The sequence below is a fragment of the Saccopteryx leptura genome, chromosome 1 (assembly GCF_036850995.1).
Source record: "Saccopteryx leptura isolate mSacLep1 chromosome 1, mSacLep1_pri_phased_curated, whole genome shotgun sequence".
NCBI lineage: Eukaryota > Metazoa > Chordata > Mammalia > Chiroptera > Emballonuridae > Saccopteryx > Saccopteryx leptura.
Window position 1 is genome coordinate 34816787 of NC_089503.1, and position 24323 is coordinate 34841109.

General features: G+C 37.1%; 2 protein-coding genes across 3 annotated transcripts in view; one reads left to right on the forward strand and one right to left on the reverse strand.

Annotated features, from left to right (window-relative positions):
• ANO3 (anoctamin 3) overlaps positions 1-24323 on the reverse strand; it is a 242626-nt gene that overhangs the window by 52205 nt on the left and 166098 nt on the right. Inside the window, exons 13-14 of the mRNA XM_066364170.1 lie at positions 21399-21495; positions 14872-14932 (exon numbers count right to left, since the gene is read on the reverse strand). Coding sequence (XP_066220267.1) covers positions 14872-14932; positions 21399-21495 — 158 coding nt within the window. The remainder of the gene's footprint in view (positions 1-14871; positions 14933-21398; positions 21496-24323) is intronic.
• On the forward strand, positions 1032-15658 carry MUC15 (mucin 15, cell surface associated). Of its 2 annotated transcripts, XM_066364178.1 has the most exons (4): positions 1036-1221; positions 8489-9210; positions 11378-11527; positions 13407-15658. In XM_066364178.1, the coding sequence occupies exons 2-4, from the start codon at positions 8526-8528 to the stop codon at positions 13565-13567; spliced, it is 996 nt and encodes a 331-aa protein (XP_066220275.1). In that variant the 5' UTR covers positions 1036-1221; positions 8489-8525; the 3' UTR covers positions 13568-15658. The 2 variants fall into 2 exon arrangements, with proteins under 2 accessions (XP_066220285.1, XP_066220275.1); XM_066364188.1 differs by lacking the exon at positions 11378-11527 and having other exon boundaries at positions 1032-1221.

Genomic DNA, 24323 nt, shown 5'->3' on the forward strand with positions numbered 1-24323 from the left:
GTTGGCTTAATTTATAATCAAACTCTAAAGGGGCCTTTGGGCTTCCGAAAATTGAAAACTATAGAATTACCTTGTTCTTTGCCGGGGCCAATTAACTGGGCAGATTCTTTGCATTCAGCTTGAAGCTCCTGAACCTCAGCTAAAGTTTCATTTTCTCTCTCAGCAATTGGAAACCTATCTCCTTGCACAACAGAAACTAAGCATGGACCTCAGGCATACTGAGCTGAACAGAGCTTGGCGCCAGCTCCCAAATATTGATGTGCAGAATATCCCAGAAAGTGCAGTTTCACTCTACTCCCTTTCATAAGCCGTGAAAGGAAGTGAAGGAAGCATGCCAGGTTGTTATTCAACTCTAGTACTTAATAAAGCATTACCTGGGCACTTCTGAAACACTCCAGCTTCTAACCTGAGAGTCAGAGCGAAAGAGAACACAGGATGTGTTCTTATTTGAGAAAGCTCCCAGGACCCCTCAGGATCATGTGGCCATTTTGAGACAGGCCCCAGTGACTCCCCAAACTTCTGAAAGTCAGCAAGAAAGCCCATCGCAACCCTGGTGATTATTTCTAATTTAAAGCTTGCAGCTTTCCCAAGCAAGAATCCCACTGAACATTAATTTGTGTTGTGCTGCTTGTCACTTTCTATAACAACTGATTCCAGTGCACCCTATGACATTTTCCCCATTCAGGTAACACACAAATAGCACATCCGACGATGGGAAAGACTTGTTTCTGAGTCAGGGGAACAGCACGCGGGCGGGCACACAGCAACAGATGTAGGGCGTGTCTCATTTGGGTTTCCTCACCCGCAAAGTGGGAACCCAGAGCGTGTCAGAAATTCTTTGTGCACCAGGGATGTTTCCAAAGTCTTTTGTCCTTTATCCACTCAGGGCAAGAAATAAATGCCCCTTGTTTTTGCCACCACTTAAGTCAAAACAACAGACCTATGAAAGCTGGAGGGTTGGACTAATTTTTTTTAAAGGCCTGAATGAGGTGGTAGCTTCATGCCGACAGCTGAGAAGCAGGTCAGTCAGGTTCCTGGGTGCAGTATTACACAAGCAAGGGACAGACAGCTCCACCTAATTTTCTTTCTCTGCCACTCTCCTGCTCAGCGGGACGTCGTTACACTTAACCCAGCTGCTTTCTCTAATGCAAAGCAGACTGCTTTACTCAAGAAAGCGGTGGTATTTCAGTTCCTGTTTGTAAACACCTCGTAGACCTGAAGGTAAGTGTATGCTGGGTGTTGGGTTACAGAGGATTCACCCCCCTCCCCAACCCTGTGTCTGTCTGTCTGCCCCTGTCTTTCATTGATTTTCCAAACAGATTCAAAGTGGGCTCAACTTTTGACAAGACAGTCTGGGAAGTGGCCACGAAGACCCTTGTAAGGATAGGTAGTTATTTCATTAAGTAATTACCTTCCAAATAAGCACTTGCGTTGAGGTAATTTTCAGAATTACTGCCAAATTTCCTAGATGATGAAACCAGATGAAGAGGTAAAATAAAAACCTTACTTAAAACCTACGTGACTATGAGAGAGTTTTGTTAGGTCACATCTCAGTTAAAGTTTCAAAACATTTCAAGTGGAGAAGGCAGCATGAATATAAATTGAATATTTAGATTTAAATTATGCACGTTGGCTTCAAGGTGGTTGTTAAAATATTAGAATATAGTGGGTTTTTTAAATACAGTCTTATCATACAATGAATTATATTCCCAGAGACTTCTTTAAAAGATCTGGCAAAATGTTGTGTATATAATTTTATTTAGCATGGTGTATACACATGTCTACCACTCACTGGAAATCTAGAGGCTCAGTCAGTTGTTACAGAAGACAGCCCATGGAACAAAGATGTAAACACAGTTTCTTAAAATCAATGTTGGTTTACTGTTCACCCATTCTCTACATTCTCTATTAGATTCATAGAGGCATTTCCTACAGACAGTAAAACTTGACAGAAGGCTGAAAAGCCCATGCTTTGGAATTTAGGTCCAGAATATTTCTGTTGGAGGCACAGTTTCTCTTTCTAAGCATGACACTCTTTCATATAATTATTTCAGTATTGGTATTTATGGCTGAGAACACCAAAGTTGGTGGAGAGTATGACATTCTATATATTTTTCTGGATTTATGCATACTTGAGTCTTTAAATTAAAATGATGTGGATAAACTTTTGAAACTTTTTTTCTGAAGAAAAGTTATGTTTTTTTTTTCTTCTTTCTTTCATTTTGAAGAAAGTAAAAGTAAACTGATATGCCTATGATTGTCAGGTATAGCTTGACTTTACATTTAATTAAATCTTCTCACCCTATTTAAACCTCCATAAAAGAGGCATTTACAGAGACATAAGTCCTTACGTCTTCATTTACTGTGGTTCCTTCATTTAGGCAAAGCAAAATACTGCCCAAGATTGGAAAAGCCACTCGTAGTAACACTCAAAGTCTGCCTGGGACATTGGCTACCTGTCAGACTGAGTTTCCTATGACAAAGACAAACAAAACCCATCTGTCTTACTCTGTAGCCTGAGATCTATTAACAAGAAGTGATCAAAAGCAACAGAGAAAAGTAGCACAGAATATACTCTTATTTCACTACAAAAACATGTTTTTATATTATCCTCTCTTGTACCTAAACTAATGTTTTTATTTTAAATTTCTGGTTTTGATTGAGTTTAGAATGACTAGCATTTCTCTTCCCTTGCCTGCATTGATTACCTGACACAAAACAGAATAACTCCTTGTTTTCCAAGGATCGTACAAAATGGTTATGACTCAGTCAGAACAGGGAAGCTGGGCAGAATAATGACTTACTCCATTTAAGGAAAAGCAAAATAATCTACAGAGATTGTGGAATTGCTTCCCATAATGGCCACATTTTTTTTTCTCTCTTACCACCTCTTGCATCCCTCCCTGCAAAAGTAGTAATGTGAAACCACTTTTTAGTGCCAACACCAAAGAAAGGGAGAAAATAGTGTTCATTTTCTCTATGTAAAGGAATTATAAAAAAAAAACAGTGAAACACACTGTCTGAAAGTATATTTGGCAGGTTGTTAAATACTAGATACAATAGAAACATTTTGGTATATACAGAAAGGTTTAGAATCTGTGTTTAAGCTGTCAGAGTAGATGGGAATTCTCTTTTTCTGTTTCTCTTATGATAATTCTAATCTTAGAAGTGTCGAGTTTGTAATGACCTCAGCTTTGTTCCTATGTTACACCTGCATAATTCCTCTTCGGAGTTTCCACTTAGGGGCAAGAAGGGGCAACAACCAGGAGGGGAAATGATGCAACTTGCTTGGCTGCCCCGATGTCCTCTCCCACTGCAACTTCACTTTTCTTTATCCCCCCTTCTGTCTCCCTCTACGCTGCACCTGGTTGACAGATAAACTTGGGCACACACAAGCATGCCATCCATCACCCAGCATAACTTAGCTTTACGTAACAAGTACATAACACAGTCCACGTAGTTGAACTCTAAGATGGAGATCAGCCGAGAGGAAAGTGCAAAGAAAAAGAATGCATTTTCATTACATTGCCTCTGGAGCTTTGGCACCACCTCCACTAACCTTTGCTGCTTTATTCAATTCAGAATGGGACTGAACTTAAGTAAAGCTGCTTAGTCTTTGCTTCAGTAGAGGTACAGGGCTTTCCATTCCTGGCTGCTTCTATCCCTTTAAGTGAAAGAGACCCAAGGAAGAAGTGTAATGTGGTTCTCTTAGAAGCCAAGGAACAGAAGCAAAGCTGTCTGCCGCTGCCACGCCTGGACAACAGGAATAAAACAATATTCACAAAAGCCTTACCCCCCCAACTCTACTAATTTTTTCTTAAGAGAGAAAAGAGAGAGAAAAAGAAAGAGAAAAAGGGAGAGGAGCAGGAAGCATTAACTCCCATATGTTTGACTAGGCAAGCCCGGGTTTCGAAACAGAGACCTCAGCATTCCAGGTCAATGCTTTTATCCGTTGCAACACCACAGGTCAGGTCAAATTTATTAATTTAAGAATATATTGCACATAGTATTCACAGCATCAGATCTTATCCTTTTTGCCCTTTCTTTTCCCTGGAGATAAATTATAGGCAGTAATAGAATACGTGGCTCATTTGAGGTATTAATACCTTAGGTTTTCACTTTGCAATCAAAAACTGGGAGAGCAGTCGAGAGAGCCCCTTGGTGGTTCAATGTTACAGGCAAAGGAGAACAAGGACAACAAACTCACTCTGTAGACTCTTGACGTGTGGATTCCTATTAGGGGAAGGGAACAGAAGCTCAATGCCATGCTCACCATGTAATGTTATAAGAAAGTTAGAAGAACAGCCAAGGGACCTCTTTCCCCCTCTAGTGACCACCTCATTAAGAAGAGAAAATAACCAGACAGTGTAGGTAGAGGCAAAGCAAATCATATTGCATAATAATGATAAGACTGATGGCCAAGTACAACTCAGAAACAAATCAGATCACTGGCAGTAGATAATGAAAAAGGATATAATGTTCTCCACAAACCTGACAGAGTTCACAGGAGAAGGGTGTTTCTAAAACGGTACATGGGAGTATTTTAAATGTGCTAGGTGAGGCATCCCTTTAACAAAATGGTGAACTAACATAGGTCCTAGGGCAATTACTTGTGTTTTGTTCATGTTAATCTATAAATCACATGATAAAGGTATCCATCTAAAAACCACAGAGAAAATTGTTAGAATTTTCTTATGTTAGGATAAAAGTGTATTTTGTGTGTTTAAGAGGTACTGTGGAGAAGGTCCTATTTTTCCAGTGTTTAAAAAAGATTATAAATAGCTGTAATTTTCCATATTCCTTTGTGACTTTTGGTACATAGATGAGTGATTAGTATTTTTAATGCCGAGGTCTGAATCTTAACTAATCCTATCTCTTTAGTTGTGTGTCTCCAGTTGTGTGTCGTTTGACACATTATTTACATTTTTTTGCCTTATTGAATCACCTGTAAAATATAATTAATAATCCTTTCAACTTAGTGATTGGTTTTAATAAGAATTAAATGAGAAAAAATGCAAAACATCTGATATAATAAATGTTTAATAGTAATATTTTCCAGTTATGTTAACAATTTTTAGGACCTAAATTAATTTTCTTGGTTATGACAAAAAAGTGAATGAAATATACAATAAATAAACAGAATTGTCACAAACACAAACACCTGTGTAATGCCTACCAGGTGAAGAAACAGAATACTGTGAGCATAGAGAAGCCCTTTCCAAGCCTACCCAATCAATATTGGCTTCTTCTTCCCCATAGGTGAACACTTTCCTGACTTCTCACATTCTAGTTTTTTGTTTGTTTGTTTTTGCCTTTTTTTAAACTTTATATACATAGAATCACCAGTACAACTGGCATTTTAAGCTTTGCATTATATTCGTGATAACCACCCATAATTTTATATTTAGCTCTAATTTGTTTATTTCCATGAATGAATATTACACAATTTATTAACCAACCTTCAAGGATAAATGTTTAAGTAGTAGACATAAATAATGCCCTTGCAAATGTTGTCATATGTCTACTTGCCTTGCCTTTTAAATAAGGTTTTCTTAAGTGAAAAGTATAGGGAAAGGGAGATATTATAGCTTGAAACCTCAGGAATATACAAGTTTGGACTGCTTGCTAAAAGCTTTTGAAGAAATAAGTGTATATCAAGATGTATTATAGCTATATTTAAATTGTAGCACTATGTAAGAAATCAATAAGCAAGGTGGGTGACCTTTAAAACCAAAAGATAATAATAGGGGATATTTAGAAGCTCCTCAGATCCTAATAAAAAACCATCAAGGTTAGAAATATTTGTAAAAGTTTCTGGGAGAGCTTTTCAAAAATAGCTGGTAATGTTGGAGATAAATAATAGCAATAATCCTCTTCCTTTTTCTCATCACAGCCATCCTGGAGGCTTTTAGTAAAAAATAAGCTCAAAGGTTAAATTCAAAGAATATAAAATCAGTTTTTTAGACTTTATTGGGTTGTGTGTGTGTGTGTGTGTGTGTGTGTGTGTGTGTGTGTGTGTGTCAGAGACAGAGGGAGAGTCAGAGAGAGGGATAGATAGGGACAGACAGACAGGAATGGAGAGAGATGAGAAGCATCAATTCTTTGTTGCAGCTCCTTAGTTGTTCACTGATTGATTTCTCAAATGTGCCTTGGCCGGAGGCTATAGCAGACCGAGTAACCCCTTGCTCGAGCCAGAGACTTTGGGCTCAAGCTGGTGAGCCTTGCTCAAACCAGATGAGCCTGCATTCAAGCTGGCGACCTCAGGGTCTCGAACCTGGGTCCTCCACATCCCAGTCCAATGCTCTATCCACTGTGCCACCGCCTTGTCAAGCCCAGACTTTATTGTTTGAAGAAAAATAACCTAACACATTTTTTAAAGAATAACTTTTTCAGTGAAAAACACTTTAAATTATAGCACCTGATTAAGTTGGAGTCAGTAGACTTGCCATTCAGTGTTTCCTCTTTCATTTACTAGCCCCCATTCTTAGCTACTCTGAACCTCAGGTTTTTCTTCTGCGAAACTGGGATAATACAAGCTATTTTTTTTTTTTTTTGTCTTAAGGGATCATTGTGGTGATCAAGGGAGATGATATTGTAGGCTTTGGAAAGTGTAAGACACATACAGAAATATTGTATTTTAATAACAAATGGAATTTAATGTCTATTAACTGCTTACTTTAGGCCAGGTATTGTTTAGAGCAGTGGTCCCCAACCCCCGGGGCCGTGGACCAGCACTGGTCCGTGGGCCATTTCATACCGGTCCGCAAAGAAAGAATAAATAACTTACATTATTTCCGTTTTATTTATATTTAAGTCTGAATGATGTTTTATTTTTTAAAAGTGACCAGATTCCCTCTGTTACATCCGTCTAAGACTCACTCTTGATGCTTGTCTCGGTCACGTGATACATTTATCCGTCCCACCCTAAAGGCCGGTCCGTGAAAATATTTTCTGACATTAAACTGGTTGTGGCCCAAAAAGGTTGAGGACCACTGGTTTAGAGGACTTCTACTTGAATAATTTCATTTAGTCTTTAGAACAACAATGTGAAGTCAGTATAATTATAATGATGATTATGATGATAAAGTAATTGCTTGTTATAAGTAATGATTGTTTTTCATGTTATTCGTGACAGAAGTTAGAATTTTAATATAAGTCCAATTTCAAAATCTTTCCCCCCATGTCCTGCTATCTATGAATTTGTAGCACTTTCACACCTAAGCAAAATATTGTGCCTGGATTGGAGGTCAGGACCACGGTTTCAAACCCCCAACTCTGCCACTAGCTAGGTAATTTTTTCTGCACGCACTCACTCTCAACCAGATCCTTCATTAATACAGTAAAGAAATATATAGTTAAAAAGTATCCTAACAGCTAAAAGTCTTTCTGAATATCTCTAATTTGAAATTATTAGAACGAAGGACATCATAAAAAATATTTTTGAAAAGTGATGTTAAATTCAAATTCAAATAACTCAAATTAGGTATAAAAAATATTTTCAAATAAGGTCTCTAACTGAATCAATTTGAAGCGGTACATTTAGTCTATATTCAGTAACATCATTTTCATAATATTTCAAATTGCATCTTTATAAAGAACATGTTTTTCTAAACGGGTCGAAGAAATCAGCTAGCTTTACACTCAGTAGACAGGGTGGGGCAAAAATGGGTTTATGGTTTTCAATATGGAAAATAATGCAATAATTAATAAGTAATAATACAAGAAAATCTGGGTTGTTGTTTTTTTCTGTATTTTTCTGAAGCCGGAAACAGGGAGAGACAGTCAGACTCCTGCATGCGCCCGACTGGGATCCACCCGGCACGCCCACCAGGGGGCGACGCTCTACCCACCAGGGGGCGATGCTCTGCCCCTCCGGGGCCTCGCTCTGCCACGACCAGAGCCACTTTAGCGCCTGGGGCAGAGGCCGAGGAGCCATCCCCAGCGCCTGGGCCATCTTTGCTCCAGTGGAGCTTCGGCTGCGGGAGGGGAATAGAGAGACAGAGAGGAAGGAGAGGGGGAGGGGTGGAGAAGCACATGGGCGCTTCTCCTGTGTGCCCTGGCCGGGAATCGAACCCGGGACTTCTGCACGCCAGGCCGAGGCTCTACCACTGAGCCAACCGGCCAGGGCCAAGAAAATCTGGTTTTAATACTTACTATTGTAAACCAACTTTTGACCACACTGTATTTATAGTATTTTTTAAAAATTTACTTAGCAATTCAAATATAATGTGTGTGTGTGTTTTTAACTTGTTGCAAGCTAAATAATCTTTGAAGAGTAGAATAGTGGGTCTGCTTGATATTTCCTTAGAGGACAAAAAATATATATATACAGAATATAAAACTCAGTTATTCTAGTATTAGTATATAATTGCAAGAAAACAAACTTTTGGAATTAAGATTATGGTATTATCTCAACATTATATCTCAGATTTTAATATTTTAAAAATATAGATCTTTAATAATTCAAATGGTTGTTATTTTATTTCAGATTTTTCTGAAAATCACTAATACCAAAGAAGGCTACAATGTTGAACTCAGCTCAAATTCTGTTGATTTCAACCTTGTTTAGTTTACTACTATTTGTAAGCCATGGGAAAAAAAGTCTGGAAATAAATGCCACACAAAACTTTGCCGAAGACTTAAAAAAGATGGCAAAAGAATATGTTTGGAAAACTAAAGCAAATTTCAACTTAAGTCAAGAAAACAGAGAAACAACCCTTCGCAAAGCAAATGAGTCCTCTTTATGGTATCCATCATATAAAAGTCTTGGAACAACAGATTCTGTAGGTAATCTGACCACTGTCATTTCCAGAAGTCCAACACCCACACCTGAGGTATATTCTGAAAGCCCTCCCGCGATCCACAGCTTTGTTTCACAACTGCCTCAGAACTCATCTGTAACAGACGAAAATTCTCTGTCCGTCTCAGTACCTCCCAATGCTACAAGTGCTGGATCTTCAGAAAAATTCACTTGGTCCTTGGCCAATGATACCATGAACACTGACAACAGTTCCATCACAGTTAGCACCCTCCCTCCGGCACCAACTAGCACACCTATGAACCCCATGACAATGCGACCAGATGGATGGCTTGCCACGACCAGTGAGAGCTTGGTGGAATTTACCCCTTATCAGGAAACGACTCTACAGCCCACCTTAAAATTCACCAATAATTCAAAAATCTTTCCAAATACATCAGACCCCCAAGATGGTAAATATAAACAGATTTAACCTTTTGGTGTGAAATAATCTCCAAATAGGTCATATAGATTACATCTGAGCAACGTGTCATACTAGAAAAGAGGAGACGGCAGTAGCACAGGTGGATCTCACTTTTAGAGGTAGCCATGATATTCATTAGAAATAGTGAAGGGATTTTTAGCACCGACGTCAGCATATTCTAGTCATTACTATTATGCTGAAACAGTGGACAGAATGAGAAATGGGTTAGGCTGAAAAGAAACAGAGACTGTGGTGGCGATACAGCTTTGAAATACTGTGTAACGATTTCCCCTGAATTATAGAAACCCTAGCAGGGATCGTCAAACTTTTTATAAAAACTGCCCACTTTTGCAGTGCTGGTCAACCTAGTCCCTACCGCCCACTAGTGGGCATTTTAGCTTTCATGGTGGGCGGTAGCAGAGCAACCAAATGGTGCCGCCATTGGCCCATCATGAAAGCTGAAACACCTACTAGTGGGCGGTAGGGACTAGGTTGACCAGCACTGCAAAAGTGGGTGGATTTTATAAAAAGTTTGACGGCCCTTGTGAACTTCAAAACTACATAACTGTAGGTTTTTAAAAATTGAAATAAATGAAATTATAAGTTATCTGATACCACATAGCAACCATAGGAAAACAGAGCACTGATATTTTAAAAAAGTAAATAAACTCAACAAAAGGAAATCCTCCTGAATTTTTAGCTTAATACCTAATGAACATCATAAAATGGAAATTAGCTGTGAATACCAAAAAAAAATTATGTCATGGGGATATTTTTATGTTTCATTTTTAGGGATTACATCAAGCTTTAAAACATAAAGTGAAAAAGATCTCTAATATTTAATGAAAATTCATTGTTTTATTTTTTTGAGGTCTAATGATATTCCTGTTTCTCTGAAACTTAAAAAGAAATACCCTCTCCCTTCTATGAATTCATCAATTTCCAATAAAACTTATTTATAGTTTATATTAATGCTGTAAACACCTAATGATATATATAAATTCCTTGTTTGAAAGCTTTGTGAAGGTACAGGAAAAGTTTTAAGTTCTGCAGTCCTGTCTTTCCTATAGCTCAGCAACCAATGGATTCTATGAATATACATTTTCATTTTAGCTATAATTTTAAAACATCAATTTTATTCACACGTACTCTAATATTCCATCAGAAATATATTTTAAAAATACTAGCTCTCTTCTGTCTCAACTCAAAGTACATATTGAGAGCACTGAGTACTTTTTCCTACTATTGTTCTTTAATTAAAAAAAAAAGACTAACTTTGCTTCACTTTTATATTAGTAATAATTTTGTGGTTAACTTTCCAGTGTGAGGTTAATCTTTTAAATTAAATAAAGTTTCATAGAGAATCAGACTGTATAAGAACCCTTTCCTACCTAATTACTAAGCTTCTCAAGAAATTTAAAAAATATATTAAAATTAAAATACACTAAATATGAGCTCAGGGAGCAGTAAGTCTTTATTTCTGATAGTCTTCAAATAAGGTACCTGGTAATAGGATGATGGAGTGAAATTTTGGGTTTTTTACACTCAGAACTACACATAGGTTCCCTTATGTGCAAGGTATTCTAGCTCTGGCTTTAGTCACTTATTTCATTGAAAACATCCTTACCAGGATAGACTGCTTTTTTCTTATAGTGATTTTCAATTGAAGCTTTGTGGATTGATTTTCTATTATCCATTTACTCCTATTAGCTTTTTACTTCTCAATTATTATAAAAACAGACTCAAAGGTCATTTCACCATTTATTACATCGGAGATGCAGACTTGACTAAAAACAATATAGCGTTCAACATAGAAATTAGGTTCTAATGGAGCACACACGTGATATTTTAGTACTAATTTGTGTTGATAACTAATGAAGCAGTTATAAAAATAAGACTTAGAAGTATTTCAAGGTAATTTAAAATTTAAATTTTGGTTTTATAAGGAAGTATATTTGGCCAATATATCCCAAATGCTCAATCCTTCATAAAATACACATACACACATAAACACGCAATATCGCCATTATCTAATTAAAAAAATATTGGTAAGCATTCTTTGTGGTACATAGGAAATCCACATATATGTATATATATGTTCTTTGAATGATTATTTTTATTTCTTGTTTGTAAATCTTTTCTTTTTTTTCCCCTAGAGAATAGAAGTACAGGAATAGTATTTGGGGCCATTTTAGGTGCTATTCTGGGTGCTTCATTGCTTACTCTTGTTGGCTACTTGTTATGTGGACAAAGAAAAACAAACTCATTTTCCCATCGGCGACTTTATGATGATAGAAACGAACCAGGTAAATGCTACTTTGAGCACTTCACCTGCACACAGTGCTTTGAATCAAGTGAGCATTGTTAATGGTCACCACATTATCTAAAAGGAGTTCAGAGATTCTTATGACAGAAAAAAGACCAAAGATTTATTCTGATCTACTCTCTGCTTCTCAAATAACATAATCAAAATAATAATACACTTTGAGAAAATAAGGATACAATTTTTAAAACTTTTGCTAATTGCATCACAATTGGTTTAAATAATAACCCATGAACCTAAAATACATCTATAAAATTGGAAGATAATAATATAATATTAAGACATATTGGTCAGTTTTGTTAACAAGTAATTGCAAAGCCATTTATTGCCACTGTTGAACTTTTTAGTAGCAGTAGTTTGAGCAAAGACATATTTTAATGAGCTCTTCAAAAGTTTTACAGATTAATAGCCCTATAGTAATTATTTTAATGAGTCTCCAAAACAGGATTTCTAAAGAGTTCCATATTTGACTATATCAAGTCACAATTTACCTTAATTCAGGATTTCCCATTCATGTGATGAAAAAGAACCATAATGTTTATCAGTAAAAAATGTTGCTGCTAAGAATAAAGCACTGAGATTGATCTATATAATACAATGTTCAGAACACAAATTAAATCACTTCAAATGCTTGACTCCTCTCTTTTTTTAAACTTCAGGGAAAAAAATATCACAACTCTTTTTTGGTTTACATAAAGGACTCATGCTACCATAAAAAAAAGTTAAATGACTTTGCTGGGTCCCACTGATAAAGTCTTGTTGATTTTTGATTACTGCAGATCATGACTGACATATGCTCCTTTTCAGAACCAAATCCACTACTTACAAATTTAACTGAATTTTGAAAATGGGTTTCTAGCAATCCATATAAAAGGAAAAGTGTAATTTTTCAAAATTAAAGAATAGAATTCTGAACAGCAGGGGTTTCAATTCTATTTTTTAAATTTCGTAAATTTTATTTTTTGTTATCACATACACAAGCTTTATCTATTACATTGATATATGTTAAAATGTGCATTGAGGCATCAGGAAACAACATAATTACACCATTTACTTTAGTCTTTCAAGATAGATTGAGGGCACCTCTTCAAAATCTTTAAGATTCCTGGGAGACCAGTTCGTAAAAAGATAGTTCCAAAATTGAGAAGATATAAAAATATTTCATTGAATAATTAGACTAATAATCTAATTAGTAGTGACTGCTTTAGCATTTAAAAGTACATCCTGCGTGCCAAGTTTAATTTGAAAATATATTCAAGCTCACTGAGGAAATAATAATTGACTGTTGAAAAAGAAAAAAGTCCTTCATCATTGGTCATAAAATTCAAGTACATGATAAGTTGGATCTATGAGCAAGAAATACAAACTTTTACAAATAGTTTCTCCTGTCTCCATGTTCAATGGTTCAACCACAGAGATATAAAAACATTTGGCAGAATAATAATACTGATTTTAAAATTAATGCTCTTCACTTTTTAATAATTATTGTTTATGCCTGAAGTAAAAATTCTAAATCTATTGACAAGGCTCTGAAATCAAAAGGTTCAAGTCAATGAGACATTTGTCTGTATTACACAAAGTATTGCTATACTTTTGTTGCGATTTTTCCCTTAGTTCCTTTCGTTTTTGATCCACCAGTGTAGATATTTTGGAGATTAAACTGTTCTCTTAGTTTTAAAAAAGAAATATGGCTTGAAAAACATCTACTAATTTAAAATTTCAAAACTAATATCTGAAAAGCCTATTTAAGGATAGATGTACTAACTCACCTAGAACAACTCTTCAGGTCTGGCAGATGCCTGAGCATGTTCACATCCTTCAAACTGTTACTATAATATCCCTTTTCTTGGTTACTTTCTTAGTTCTGCGATTAGACAATGCCCCGGAGCCCTATGATGTGAGTTTTGGGAATGCTAACTATTACAACCCGACTGTGAATGAGGCATCCGTGCAGGCAGGTCGAGAAAATGCACGTGATGGCATTCCTATGGATGACATCCCTCCACTTCGTACCTCGATATAAAACTGAAGGAAAACAAGGCTTCATCTGGCAAGCATTTACCTACATCCGGGCCTTTTCACCAACCCATCTTCCGAAAGCCGAATGATGTGATGTGGCTTGTGCCAAGAAGAACTGCAAAAGCCTAAGACTAGCAGCAGAAATATGAAGAGGACAAATCATCCACAAGGTTTCCTGTCTGCCATTTTTGGCTCTGCTGAAGCATCTATTGAGTTACAGTCATTTGGATTTCAATCTTTTTTTTTTTTTCATTTGTAAGAAATATGGAATCATTAGTAAGATTGCGGAAGCAGGTAACTGAAAGATTTCACCTTGATGGCTCTACTTGATAATTTAATTTAAAAACATCTTTCAATGAAAATGGAGAGCCAAAACTACATTTTTACTTTTCATTGGACAATAATTAATGGATCGACTCTTTACCGCTCCGTTCTCTAATCCTAATGCCATATGGCAGAGTTGGCATTCTGTTGGAACATTGGAAGTAAATATTTTCTTTTAAATTTTGACTTAAAGCTAGAAAGATTGTATGGCACAGAATTTCTGTTTTGGGAATTTTAGGAACTCGGAGTGAGAGACCTGTCGTCTAGTCTATTTTACTTTTCTGCATTAGCACATGGTGGTCACATAGGGGGCTTCCAAGTTGACAATACAAGGCTATATTAGAAAAGCTGCCCCTAATAGGGAAAGTAATTGCTTTATCTCAAAGGATGGGGAATTCAATTAATTGGATATTTTAAAAACTCAATGAGAAACGTGGTGGAAAATGTCAGTCAAAGAGTGTAACTGTATATAATTTTTATAGTTTTAAGATGACAGATAAGAACAGAATTCATTATGTCCTAGACAATACCAATCAATCATCTGTGGAACAAATTTTGCATCTCTCAATATACAAAGAGTAAAGTTAACAACAGGTAAATGGAAATGCTAAGCAAACAAAAAATTTCCTGAGCATTAGTTTCATAAGAGAAAATACAAGAAGCTTAATTTTGTATTCTAGCATATTTCAGTTTGTTTATAATTACCATCTGCTATTGGAAGGAAAAAATACTCTTTCATACAGGAAGATTTAGGAATTAGAGGATTAGATCAAGAGATAAATTCCCAAGAAAACAGTGAATGTGTGAAGAGGATAAACAAAGCAAGAGACTGTTGACTTGATTTATGATGGTGTGGTGTGTGTGTGTGTGTGTGTGTGTGCACTCGTGTGTGTGTGTGTGTGTGTGTGTGTGTGTGTGCATGAGGAAACACACTAGCCTCAGGGAATGAAGGCTAGGAAGTAAGTAATGGAAGAACATACTTACCCCATATTGCCATAAAAATGGCAAAGAAGACTGTCCCTCCATTATCAAACAAGTAGGTCACCTTTGTGGGAAACAAACAACACTATTAGTCACACTGTCGGTTACAATAATCTGGTGATTGTGGTTTGAATTTAGGTCCTATAATTTTTTCTCCAATGTAATCACATTACTTTATAGTTTGTAAATACAATATATGAGATCATTTCATGGACCCTGGAACAGTTTCATGCGATAGTCTTTTTCAACAGGCAGAAGTAAAGGATCTGCAGGTTCCCCTTTTTCTTCTCTACTCCCCTTTATTCTCTTTTATCTTCATTTCTGCTTAGAAATGGTGCTAGCATCTCAAGGAAGTATTTGTGGACCACAGACAGGCAAGTGACAGTGTGGACTGTAAGAAGTCAGCTCCCTATCTGAGGCATACTTAGTCGGACTTCTTGTTAGCAAAACATCCCCAAAATCTGGGATTGGAGAAGTTGCAAAATGCAGAATTCTACTACTGAGGCAGGACTTTCAGTGTCTCTGTATCACAGTGATGTCCTTACTCTCTGATATTCTTTTAGACTGGGCCATGGCCCAGTAGTAGCTAGAAGAAGTAATGAATTTCATCTTAAGTTGTTTTTCAGAAGTTTCACAAATCACTCACATGTAGACTATAGTCCAAGTGTTTCTGAATCAGACATTTCCTGAAGTTTTATAAAGAACAGTGTACAGTTATACGATGTTACTGAATACAATTTTCAGGGTTACAAGAATTGTTTGATTTTTAATAAAGTGTAAATGCAGTTTACCTTTGCTTCTTTTCTTTTGCACAATGCCCCCACTATATTTATAAGGGAGTGAGAGAGATTAAATGGATACAGTAAAGACAATACACGTTTGGAAGTCAAATACATACCATAGACACTATAGAGCAGCGGTTCTCAACCTGTAGGTCATGACCCCGGCGGGGGTCGAACGACCAAAACACAGGGGTAGCCTAAAGCCATTGGAAAATACATATTTATTATACAATACATTTTTAAATAAAATATGTATTTCAATACATTTTTAAATAAAATATGTATTTCCAATGGCTTTAGGCGACTCCTGTGTTTTGGTCGTTCGACCCCCGCTGGGGTCGCGATCCATAGGTTGAGAACTGCTGCTATAGAGAAAATAGGAGCACTAACCTCACGGGAGAAAGAGGCCATTTAGGGAGTAAGGAACATTATTATCAGGGAACTGGGAGTAAATGATGTCTTCTTTGCTCAGTCTGCAGTTCACAGGCTGCTCAATGGAGGTGTGAAATGTGTATTTTAATTGTAACACCTGGAACACGCTGCAAACAATACGTAAAGAATAAAGGCAGGATGCATTTTCCTGTCATGTAGCACCATTGAAAATATCCTTATACAAAAGATGTGCTCATTTTGATGGTTTGTGGATAAGTGGGAAATGTCTTATATGGTTCTCCCCTTCTATGTCTGTGAAGAATTGAGATTTATAAAAATGTTATGAAATTGGTTTTCATAACTCTCATCAGTATATATTAGGTACAGGAGAGAAAAGGACCATAAAGAAATTCTCCTGCTGAGCTTATGAAATTACTCCCAGCGGGGAAATCCAGCTTTGTTGTTTCCAGAGGCATCCCACAGAGACACCTGCTGCTGCCCGCAGCTCAACAGCTGTCTACGTTCCTTTATAAACAGAACTCCTGCAGGGAATGGTTTCCTGGCCCCTTAGAGGGTTAGAACAGAGACCGTTCAAACGGGGACTTAAAGGGCACTAAGAAAGAGTGGCTCTCTCGTGTTCCAGAAGTAGACCTGCTTTTAGAGAAGTGGCAAATAAAAGACCATTCTTCACAAAATTGAGTTTCATGAACATGATGTGTCATAGTTAATGGAACATTTTGAAAAAGCTTTTAATTTCTTTTCTTGATAAGTTGGTTTAGACATCTCAGGCATTTTTTAACTGAATAAATTAAAATATTAACTTTTTAGAAAAACATCCACGCGACACTGCATGGTATGCATATAATATTCATATAATGTGAGAATGCACATATGTAATGGGAGGTAAAGTTAGGATGGAAGTTAGGAGAGACTTCAGAACTCACTCTAAGGAGGACTGTAAAAGTATAAAATCACTGTGTTAGATCCACTGAGAAATCATGCACAGGTTGTATTATGATATGGGAGACAGCAAAAGCAATTAGAGCCTGTGGTTATAGCTTGCGGTGTTCAGGGCTTCATTTAGGACACTAATATATGCTGATGAATGAAAATGGAGGAGAGGGAGAAGGAAGAGTCAAGTCTAGTGTGGACGGCTCCAGGTTAGATTGTGGGTGAGTGGGAGGAAAATAAAGGGGAATGAAGACTCTGCCTAATAGGAAGTATTCCTATCCTATTCCTCAAAAAACTCCAGATTAAATCACAAGAAAATCCCCAAAGCAACATAATAGAGTTTTCTAAAAGCAAAAATAAACTTGTTTTATCTACAAATGTATATTTGCAATGAATTATTTTTTTCTTTTAATATTATTTTATTGATTTTTAATGAGAGAGAGAGAAGGAGAGAGAGACAGGAACATTAAGCCGCTCCTGTATGTGTCCTGACCGGGAATTGAACTGGCAACCTCTGCACTTCAGGACAATGCTCTGACCAATTAAGTTATCTAGCCAAGGCAATGAATTATTTTTTTAGAAAAATAGCTTGCCTCTGTGCATGCATAGGGGACCTGTGGACACACATTTTATTCAACATTGTTGATGTGAGTGGAGAGAATACTTACTGAAGATGGAAGTAAGCTGAGTCTCAAATAAAGCTGTGTTTAAGCACAACTTTTACATTATCTTTGACATCTTATTTCTCTTGGAGAACTGAGTGTGGCTAGAAATCAATAAGTGTGGGTATTGTTTAAGGAGATAAATTTCTTATTAGGTTGGAAGCTTAAAGTCTGTATCTCCTCTGCTGTAATTGCTAGATTTCTCTCCAAAATCATTTGATGGGTACAGAATAAAATAAGGTTATGGAAACTGCCACTTACGCTCCATTAAAGGCCCTCTGGGCTAAAGAAAACAAGGCACTTCTTGGGCAGATTCAACCCTGAGAGCCAGGCTAGTTCAGGGAGAGGGTATGGGACATGGAGTCAGGATTTAAGTTGGAGTACAGGCTTCTCTTATTTCTTCAGTCCTGAGGGCAATTCTTAGGGCAAAATCTGTATCACCATCCATGGCCTTTGGATCTGGGTACACCCTACACCAAACATTTCCAGAAACTTCACTGTTCCTCCCCCTCCCCTAACTCATTACTTATTTAAGTAATATCTTTTTAAAATGTGCTCCTAGGAATCAGAATTTCCTGAATTGCTTGTTAACAGGCAGATTTCTAAGCCTTAACCTTGAGGCCCTGAAATGACTTTTATAACAGATGTTCTAGGTGATTCTTATATAGTCTTACACTGACTCTTGCATGAAGTTTCTTAAAGAAGAAACACCATCTTGTCTTATTTCTGTTGTAGCCTCAATGTCAATATATGTACTGAGGTTTATACTAAGTACTGAATACATGTTTGTTGCACAAGTTAAAAACAAAAAGCAGAATCTAAAAACTATTATGAATAAAGCTAACTTCAGGAGTTGAGTCATTTTTAAAATTGTATGAATGGCCCTGGCCGGTTGGCTCAGTGGTAGAGCGTCAGCCTGGCGTGCGGGAGTCCCGGGTTAAATTCCCGACCAGGGCACACAGAAGAAGCGTCCATCTGCTTCTCCACCCCTCCCCCTCTCCTTCCTCTCTGTCTCTTTCTTCCCCTCCTGCAGCAAATGCTTCATTGGAGCAAAATTTGCCCAGGCGCTGAGGATGGCTCTGTGGCCTCTGCCTCAGGCACTAGAATGGCTCTGGTTGCAACAGAGCGATGCCCCAGATGGGCAGAGCATCGCCCCCTGGTGGGCATGCCAGGTGGATCCCGGTCGGGCGCATGCAGGAGTCTGTCTGACTGCCTCCCCATTTGCAACCTCAGAAAAATACAAAAAAAAAAGTTGTATGAAAAAACAACAACAATGCAGGACTCTTCTAACATGATTTCATTTTAAATAAGAAATTTTAGCATAATGGGGATTGACAGTGTGTTACAAATGCTTTTATTTATTTATTTTTAATTCATGTGTTTCATTTTATTGCAAAAAAAGTTACCATGGTTCATTTGAATAGTGCCTACCACTTTTGTTTTCATCATATGACTAACATTACAAAACAGTTTTTTTTATGCCCTTCATAAATTGTCATAAATAAGTGTGCAAAAATCACTGACTTAATTGTAAAAATTTCTCAATTCTCATTTTTTTAAATATTAGAAAGAAAAATAGTCATCAAAGAAAACATTAATGTACTTAGATATAATTGATATTACATGAAGGAACCTGTTTTTCATGAAACACATCCTTGAAGTTATTAAGGGAATAATTACATGTATACACATATTTTCCAATAAATATGGCAGATTTAATTGCTCACTACTCATCACAAGTGGTGATTGATTCCATAAGAAATTTACACGTTCTGAGATGATGTAGCTAGGTGATCATGCAGCTAGATGATGCGACATTGGTTGGCTTGCTTCTTAGGTAAAAGTTGGCTCCTTTATTTTTGACATTGCTCATCAAGTAACTTCTAAATATCAGTATATTTAAGTACATAAACTGATTTTAAAAGAGAATGTTTATTTCCATTCAATAAAAGAAGAGTAATTACGATTTTTTTTTTGTATTTTTCCAAAGTTAGAAGCGGGGAGGCAGGCCGACAGACTCCCGCATGCGCCTGATCGGGATCCACCCAGCATGCCCACCAGGGGGCGATGCTCTGCCCATCTGGGGCCTTGCTCCATTGTGGCTGGAGTCATTCTAGCACCTGAGGCAGAGGCCATGCAGCCGTCTTCAGTGCCAGGGCCAACTTTGCTCCAATGGAGCCTTGGCTATGGGAGGGGAAGAGAGACCTAGAGAGGAAGGAGAGGAGGAGTGGTGGAGAAGCTGATGGGCATGGTGTTAAGAGCTCAAAGAGAGACAGAGCCTGCTCTCACTGCCGGACTGGACGTCCTCATTTCTCACAGGGCACTGAGCAGAGTACACGGACAGACTTGCTTTTATTGTGGGAATAAACAGAGCACTGCTGTAAGCTCTTGTCACAGATATTAAAATTAAGACCTAAAACAAATTATTTTCAGCTAACTAAACAACGAGATATCTCTACACGTCTATTGGAATACCATAATTAAAATTAAGAAGACTGGCCATCCTCAGGGTTAGTGACCATAGAAAAAAGCAGAACTCTCATACACTGTTGGCAAAAATGTAAAATGGTATAAACACTTTGGAAAACAGTTTGGCAGTTTTTAGAGGGTTAAATATCCATCTATCCTATAATCTAGCTATTTTACTCTTAAGTACTGTATTTACCCAAGAGAAATAATAGTACCTATCTATAGGAAGATTTGTAGATGAATGTTTAAAGTAGTTTTATTTAAAATGCTAATAACTTGAAATAATCCCAAAGTCCATTAATAGATGAATGGATAAACTCTGGTATGGCCATATAGTGCAATACTACTTAGCAGTAAATAGGAATAATCTGTGTTACAACATGGATGAACCTCAAAATAATGAGGCTGTGTGTAGAAAGCCAGAAAAACATCACACAGTCTGATTCCATCTACATAAAAGTCTAGACTCTAGAGAATGCAAACGTATCTATAATGTCAGAGAGCAGCAGAGGCTGCCTGAGTTCAAGAGAGAATTGGGGGGGAGGCAGGGATTGTAAGAGTGCGTGAAGAAACTTTTGGAAATGATGGACATGTTTATTATCTTGATTGTGGCGATGATTTCACCAGCGCATAAATATAATCAAAGCGTATCAATTTGTGCACTGTAAATATGTACATATTATTGTATGTTAATTATAATGTAATGAGACTGTTTTATAAAAATACAATAACAACTGTAAAGTTCAGTTTTTCAAATATGTATGCTTGTTAGAATCACCTGGGCAGTTTTAAAATATGCTGATGCCTAGATTCCGAACCCAAAGATTCTGAGTTCATTGCACTGGGTGTTACTCAGGCTTCAGCAGTTTTAGAAAACCTTTCGGTGATTTTAATAGGCAGCAATTTGAACGTTTTTGTTATGTTATTTCATTTTTTTTTTGTAAAATTAGAAGTATTTTAATTTCATGAGTCTTTATGGAAGATTCAAATGTAATTATTAGCAATGAAAATAATCACTTTTTTTCTATAAAGCATCTAGACATCATTCTTTAATGATGAGAAGAAACTTTGTGTCTGTGATGGAAATAATCAATTATAAAGACAAAGGAAGAGGACACTGTTCAAATAAAAATATAGTAATTTCATAATTGCCATCGAGCGACATCTTACTCCATTGTTGATGATATGGATTGTTGTAACTCTTGGGAACATTTACCCTCAGTGAAAAGCAATTTACCAGAGGTCTTTTTACTACCTGGATCTCAGGAAGGGGAGTGTGAGGGTCTACACTAACCTTAGCATAGATGCAGCTGTCGTTGAGTCTCTGTAGTGAGCAGTTCTTGTCACAGAGAGGGCACATGAAGACCTCAGTAGCCTTGCAAATTTCTTGGCTTGAGAAGTCAAAGAAGAAAAAAGAAAGCATAAGCCTTCATGTGTAGAGAGGTACTTAGCTCCTACAGTCAATCTTGTGGGAAGCAGCACGACAGAGAGGAAAAGAAGAAATGGAAATAGCGGCCATGGAGACAGGGAAGGAACAGTAAAGACATGGCTCCAACTTGTATTTGTGATACAGAAGTTTCAGTTTGCTTCTTTGTTTTCAGAAATCTCTGCTCAGATAACTTAGGGATCATAGACCGTATTTTATACTTGGGAGGCACTTGCGGAGCTATATTACACAGGCACTTGTACACAATTTTGTGGCATGCAGGGTAATCTTGTTAGGAACACCCTAGGGAATTTTAATCAAGCTCACAGACTTGGAAATGGTTGAGATAGAATCAAATCTGACTCTCCGACTTCTCAAATGTATCAATCTTTCCCCTGAATCTCAATGCATTAGAATCACCTCAATGAGCAGCATCCATAATTCACACAACTTCATTATCTCCCTTGCAATAAATTAGTGCATCATGCTCACTAGAAATTTGGGGAAGTTTAGCCTTTCTTTTTATTTTTCTTGTTTCTTTTCTTTTTCCTCCCTCCCTTCCTCCCTCCCTTCCTTTCTTTCTTTTTCTTTCTTTCTCCTTCTTCCCTCCCTCCCTCCTTCCCTCCCTCCCTCCTTCCCTCCCTCCCTCCTTTCCTCCCTCCCTCCCTCCCTCCCTTCCTTCCTTCCTTCCTTCCTTCCTTCCTTCCTTCCTTCCTTCCTTCCTTCCTTCCTTCCTTCTTTCTTTCCTTCCCATTCTTTCATATTATTTTGTGGTGCCTTGACACACAGTCATGCTGACATGACATAATTTTTGTTCACTGAAATATATTATATTCTTTATGAGAATGTAACTTTATAGCATCGGTCTCTTCAGTTTTATGCCACTACCTTCTAAAATATCTCAAACTCCCAGCTTGAGAGTTCACAGCAACCTATTTTTAAGATGTTTTGTGCCTTTATCTGTCATACATGGTCCTCTCCCACTGAGTATCTCCCAATTAAATTGTTTTTAAGAAAATCTGCTCTGGAAATGTTGAAAGTAATTTCAAGGTTCTTGAATATATGTCCAAAAATAAAAGTGTAATTGGTGGTATTTGCAAAAAAAAAAAAATACATTTTTCTAAAATGTCTACACTCAAATGAAGCAAAACAGAGATCCCATGAATTTCAAGTGCTGGCTAAGGATAATCTAAGCCATAGTCAGAATAAACAGTAAGTAAGAATACTAGACAGTAACATAAATGCTTTACAGTAAGTAAAGATGAGTTTATGTCTATTCATGTTTTTCCTCACTGCAATCTCTTGTAATAGTAATTATTTCTACAACTGGGAGGAAACTGATGTTTAATTAAGTGAGTTGCTTAAGGTCAATTAACAATCAGTACTTCAGAGAACTGAATTTAGGTTTTTCTGATTTTCGGTCCAGCTCTCCATCTACTATGATATATCTAAAAGAAGGATATGTTTGCTTCATGTTAAAAGGAACTTTCCATCTGACCAGGTGGTGGCACAAAACAGAGTCAAAGTGGGACGTGGAGAACCCAGTTTCGAAATCTCGAAGTACCAGCACGAGAGCATGCTCACCAGCTTGAGTGTAGGGCTACTGGCTTGAGCATGGGATCATTGACATGACCCCATGGTTGCTGGTTTGAGCCCAAAGGTCACGGGCTTGAAGCCCAGGGTCATTGGCTTGAGTCCAAGTTCACTAGCTTGAGCAAGGTGTCAATCCCTCTGCTGTAGCCCCCTGGTCAAGGCACATATGAGCAAGCAATCAATGAACAACTAAGGTGCTGCAACAAAGAATTACTGCTTCTTATCTCTCTCCCTGTCTGTCTGTTCCTCTCTCTGGCTTTCTGTCAAAAACAAAGGAACTTTCCTATCAAGAACTAATTTATTACTGATGATGGTGGTGTAATGGGTCACACACAGCATATTTCTAGTAACCAGGATGTCTATACGAATGAAGTAGGAGGAAACAGTTAAAACATTTTAAAAGCCCCAAGAAAGAAAAGATTATATCTTCTCTTAGTAATACTACTACTAACTTGTACAAACAAGAAAAATTAACATACTCGTTGAAGGAAATTTTGATTAAAATAGGCTTGCTATCATAATACATTATGTTTTAAGAATGATACAATGTGTCTTATACTAAAATTGAATACTAAAAAGGTATTATAAAGTTGGTTTACACTATATTTTCTTTCTCACTTTCAAATGGTCACACAAAAGCCTCATGTCAAGAATCTCAGCCATCAGACTGAATCCTATTTTTAATTCCAGAATCAGTGAACTCATACTTTTTGTAATTTACTCAAAATTTAACTTGATATATTATAAAAAACATCAAACAACTTTTTGACAATGTGTTTCTTTGGCCTGAAATAAGAGAGAGACTTTCAGAAATTTCTTTGACTTAACCACTAGAGGGAGGGAGAGTGTCCAGCATGAGTGTTCCTTAATTCTTTTTGCTGAGCCAGATAACATAAACCACCACTGGAACTGTAGCTCTCTTTTATTTTATATCTTCTGTCAGAGACTCACATTAAGAGTGGATTCAAAGGAAATAATAATTAACACCACTTAAGATAACGGAAGGAGAGAGAAATGTGTCTATTCAGGGTGGACGTCTGGACCCGCTCCAGGATGTAATGCTTTCTGTGACAAGGCACAGGATAAGATGCTTGGGGATGACCATTTTAGGGAACTGTGGAAATGTTTAAGTGGGTTTAAAAGAAGGAAGTGTAGGAGCATTGTTAAAGCACGGATTTTAGAATCATATATAATCATCAG